The sequence below is a fragment of the Erythranthe guttata genome, chromosome 13 (assembly GCF_056151865.1).
Source record: "Erythranthe guttata isolate IM_541 chromosome 13, IM_541, whole genome shotgun sequence".
NCBI lineage: Eukaryota > Viridiplantae > Streptophyta > Magnoliopsida > Lamiales > Phrymaceae > Erythranthe > Erythranthe guttata.
Genome location: NC_142545.1, coordinates 3419786 through 3425000, shown reverse-complemented (window position 1 = coordinate 3425000; position 5215 = coordinate 3419786). Strand labels below are relative to the sequence as shown.

The 5215-nt window shown below is 35.8% G+C and overlaps 1 protein-coding gene across 2 annotated transcripts; it reads right to left on the bottom strand.

Annotated features, from left to right (window-relative positions):
• Positions 1–1819: 1819 nt before the first annotated feature.
• Positions 1820–4441, bottom strand: LOC105952602 (putative serine/threonine-protein kinase PBL3). 2 transcript variants are annotated; one of them, XM_088812103.1, is made up of 6 exons: positions 4280–4441; positions 3310–3527; positions 3078–3222; positions 2695–2834; positions 2476–2602; positions 1820–2361 (listed from the first exon to the last, which is right to left on the bottom strand). In XM_088812103.1, the coding sequence occupies exons 1-6, from the start codon at positions 4356–4358 to the stop codon at positions 1964–1966; spliced, it is 1107 nt and encodes a 368-aa protein (XP_088668229.1). In that variant the 5' UTR covers positions 4359–4441; the 3' UTR covers positions 1820–1963. The 2 variants fall into 2 exon arrangements, with proteins under 2 accessions (XP_088668229.1, XP_088668230.1); XM_088812104.1 differs by having other exon boundaries at positions 3310–3522; positions 4280–4403.
• Between the last annotated feature and the right edge of the window lie 774 nt (positions 4442–5215).

Below are 5215 nucleotides of genomic sequence, written 5' to 3'. Positions count from 1 at the left end.
AATAAGAAAAAAAAAACAAAAAAAAATAAAAAAATGAGCTTGGGCTCGAGCTCGAGCTCGAGCGTGCCAAAAGAGACGAGCTCGGCTCATTCACACCCCTAGTTTTAAAAAACAACTTGGAGCACCTAATTACACTTAGTTGGAGTCATATACAAATTTGGAGTGACCTAAGTTGTTTCCTAACAACTTATGAACTCCTAAAACATTTTATCAAATGTAAGAGCATATAAAATGTTCTAAATAAGTTCAGCCTAACGTAGACACGGCCACGGGCCGGTTCCGGGCCGGTTCATACCGGTTCATGGTTCACTTTTTCCGGAACCGGAACCGGCCCGTAATATGCACGGTTCGACGGCCCGGGTCGGCCCGCCGGTTCGGGCCGGTTCCGGGCCTATCCGGGTCGGCCCGGAAAATTAGAAATTTTTTTTTTTCTATTTTTTTTGAAATATTTGATGAATAAGTAAATTATAGGAAAAATTGGGGTCTGAGGGTATATATAGGAAAAATTGGGGGGGGGGGGGGGGGGGGGGGGGGGGAATTCAAAAAAAAAAGCAAATAACGGTCGGTTCACCCGGGCCGGTTCACTAGCCGTTATTTGCTTTTTTTTTGAATTTTTTTTTAAATCCGGGTGAACCACCGGGCCGACCCGACGGTTCACGGTTCACGGTTCACGGTTCACCATTTCATAGAACCGAGCCCATTCCGGGGACGACCGACCGGTTCACCGGTCAACGGGTTGGGCCGGATCGTCAACGGGCCGATTCCGGCCGGTTCCGGGCCCAAAACCTGCCCATGGCCGTGTCTAGCCTAACGGGGTCTATGACTTTTTAAAATTTGTTTACCGCAAAGGACTAAATAAAAATTTATTTAGTATTTTCAAAGTTGTTTCCCCGATTCCTGAAATTGTAACTATGTCAATTTACTTCTGTAATTATTTATGAAAATCAACTAAGCACTGGAGGGCAAATTTCTAAAAGGTAAAAAGACAATTTACAAGTCACAAATTATTTACTAAATGACTAAATGAAATTTAGTTAGTATTTTTTTAATTTTCTTGTAATTTTCTTTTAAGTTTACAACTTTGAAAATACTAAATAAAATTTCTATTTAGTCTACCATGTGGTCTTTATCACTCTCAAATAAAAATTTCATACATGTATTTTCTTTCGTAAAAAAAAAAAAAAAAATTCTAATTTACATAGTTTTCGTGAATAATCACACGTTTCTGTAATTGAGCGTGTACCCCAACTAATACCATTAATAGCTACAAAATTGCATAAGTTAAGGGTAAATTACAACCACCCCCGAGGTGTGGTCAAATTATAAAATCTCCCCTCCTGTTTGGGTAATTACAACCAACCCCCTTAACTATAAATCTTCTTATGCGTCCACCCTTACAGTTTCAAATTTAGTGGAATCTTCGAAATTATGTGGAATATTATCACTTTTGTATCCGTTTTATCCCATTTGAACTCCACATTTTGAAGCAACATGATCATAATATGTGTTTTTTGGCTTGTATATATATCAGATTGTGGTGCATCAGAAACTGTATTTTTACACAAAATAAGTACAAACTAGAGTACATTCCACAAAATCTAGATGATTATCTTGAATTTGACACCATAAGGGTGGAGGTGTAAGAAAAAATTATAGTTGAAGTGTAGATGTAATTATCCAAATAAGAGAGGTTTTTCCGTAAATTAACCATACCTCAAGGGTAGTTGTAATTTAACCCATAAGTTAAATTAAAGCCCTATAACTACTGTATTTTTTATTTTACATGATTTCATTTTTTACTTTCGTAGATGCAAAAAAATAAGAAAGTCAAAATAAATAATATAAAACTTATCAAATAAAAAATAAACACCAAGGCATTATTTATTTTACAATAGATAGCTTCGTTCAATCATTCATTCATTCATCATTAATTTATATGAAACACCAAGTGAACATCAATACATTAGATGCCATTTTCAGAGGAATTCAGCACCTTGTTTACACCAATGAAGTCGGCATTTTGCTTAACGAGTTCAAGTTTGAGGAGAGATTTCACGACTTGCTTCATCGTGGGCCGTTGATTTTCGTCTCCATTTACGCACTCGAGCGCTAGCATAGTAATCGTATGCCCATCAGCTGTACAAAAATCATCTTCATCTGCTAGACTTTTGTGGACAAGTGAAAACTCGGTTTCTTTCACGTCACTTTTCGATTCGAGGGCTTCTTCGTATTCCGTAAAGGCCCATTCAAAAACAAACGGTGCACCAGCTTCACTGTCTTCGTCTGTGTAAACCCTCTTTGATATCAAACTGAGAAGTATAACCCCAAACGCAAATACGTCTTGTTTGATCGACCAATCACCTGTGACGAAATCATCGTGAGACTAATAATTTTATAAATAAGACCGATCGAGAAGAAACAACCGGATGAAAATCTATCAAATTAGAAAAACTTAATTCGAACTTCAAAGATTACCTGTACTGCATAGTGCAATGTCGATGCACCCATAGCAACTACGGGAATTATGACCTGAGTATGTTTTCTTATTCGGGAATATTCCACCGCTCGTACAACCAAAGTCGCACAGCTTTGGATTATAGTCCTGCATGACAGCATAAGTGGTTGGTTACTAATTTCTTCATACAAGTATAATAATTGATTTGATATATATAAATATATATATATATAACACACCTCATCGAGCACTACGTGTGCAGCATCAAGATTGTGAAGTACGAAAGGTTGGTAATATGACGACTTTCCGAGATGCAAATATCTGACAACGGAAGCCAAGCCAACGGCAGCTTTGATTCTTTGCAGCCAAGTGAAACCATCTAACAAACACATTTTTCGGTTATTTGTTTTTTTTTTTTTTCCGTATTTTTTTACAAATGTTTGAAACTTGATACGTAAACACCCCAACTCCAAAACTACCATGTTCAAAGTAGAAGCAGGATATGGATTGACCCGAGCATAAACGGAATATTAAAAAATGATGTTTTCACCAAATTATTCGAGAATTCAAACTAACAATTAGGTTCTCTTCAGCTTTCGAGATTAATGAAAAATTACAATACCTTTAGGAATGAGGTTAAAAAGCGAGTCAAACGGCTTGAACTTGTAAACAGCACCAATAAGGCCTCGATCGAAGCAGAATCCATCCAGCTTTAACATGCCTGGATGGTTAATAAACATTTCATGGCGAAGTAAAATCATTTCGTCCTGCACAAGCAAATATACAATACAATAAATGTCACATGTGCTAGGCAAAGAAGTATTTACGAAAATGCCACTGCAAAAACGACATACCATTAGTCGAAGATCGTTATCGCCTGGATCGTAATCACAATTTTCCGGGACTTCCCATTTTTTCACCATAAAATATGTTGTTATTCCAGGGTACACTATCTTTGCATAATAAAGTCTGCCGAATTGGAAATTTCCGATGCAGTTGGTCTCGGAAAAATTGTCGGTTAAGAGGACCATCTTCTCGTACGACAGTTTCATAACTCTACCTGGCTCCTGTTCTAGCAAACATACCAGTAAAAAAGGTGGAGATAGTTAACACGTGCAACTCTGGTGGACTAAAATAACACTATAATACAGCTAGAAACGGCAGCATGTTATATTTGGGAGATATACGTCGGTCAAGCAAGAAACGTACAAGAACAATATTGCTGATATATATAGCACATAATTTTTTTTTGTCAGCCTCGATCCGCTCGGACGAGCGCCTCGTGCTATAAAAACATCTATTGCATTTTTTGCGCCTTGCGCATTAATTCGTGTTTTTATAGCACTATGTTCAAATCTTCTATTTCCCATATCGACTAAAACCAATAAGCAAATAGTACAACGTCTAACGAATTCATTACATAAAAAATACACAAGCGAAAATCCCGGGAATCTTTTTTGTTTGTTATTGTTGAAAATAAATGTCTTTTGTACACTTTCGTTTCGACTTAATGATTAAGAATATTAAATGCACCAAAAGTATTAAGTCGAAACAAAATTAAGTAGCAAAAAAATTAGGCTTCTGCATAACACAAAATTTGCAAAGGAATTCATGTTGAAAGTTGTTCAAATATTTATTCATTAAAAAGGTTTAATTTTTGAGTAGGGCATATCTTACAGGAACACATATGTAATCATTAAAACACAACGAAATAAAATAAAAACTCAAAAATCGTGCAAACAAACAGAGCCTTAGTTTTCATAAGGCAACAAAATTCGTTCAAATCACACAAGGAAAACTCAATGCAGGGAGAATTTTTTTTACCTGTAGGAGCTTTTTTTGACGAACATGGCTTCAACTCTATCGCCCGGTTTTCAAGTTGAGTTTTTAAGCTAGAACTCATCGCTTCTCAGTTTTCAAAAAACAAATAATTTCTAAATAAATTGTTAATTCTCCGGCCGCTTAGCTTTAATTTATGATTCCTACTGAGAAACAGATGGCGATTTATATATTGGGGGTGGGGTTATAATTGCAAGCAATTGGCAAATAGGGCAGGTGTCAATTTCAGGTTAATTTACTTTTGCACCCTTGAAATATAGACTTTTTTGCATTTTGTGCCCCCTTAAATCACTCAAGCAATTTTCAACCTTGGAATACAATAAAGAATAAATTACATACAACACCTGAAATAAGGTCAAATTATAAAAGAAAAGAAAAACTAACCTAGTTTGCATAATTACAGTCACCCCTCAATTATGTATTGTCTTTAAGAAGGAAAAAATTCTACTTATAAAATTTAGTGGTTTTCATTCAGTAAAATCGTACCGAAATCACATTGAAAATTTCAATATGTGTTCTTCCCCAAACCACAAACTTTGAGCAGGGTTTTTTTCCAAATCCGGTGCATCAGAGTTGGGACGACGAATTCTAGGTGCTTGAGTCTTGAAACTCAGTTTTTTATTTTTGTTATTAATAACATGATATGTGCATTATATTTAATGGGCTATATGACAAACACCCTTACCAGGGGTAACATTGTCTTTTTTTTTGTTCGAAGTAATATAACAAAGTAGGTTAAAAAACTTGGGGGTACGGGGGCATCGCCCCCGATTTTTTTTTTAGAGGTGTTGAGTGTAAGTTTTACACTCAATTTATATTTTCTTATGAGGTTTTTTGTGGAATTATAGGAATTTTGATTGCACAAGGAAACTCTTATATATTATCAAGTCTTAATTAAACCTATAAAAGATAACCTCAAAG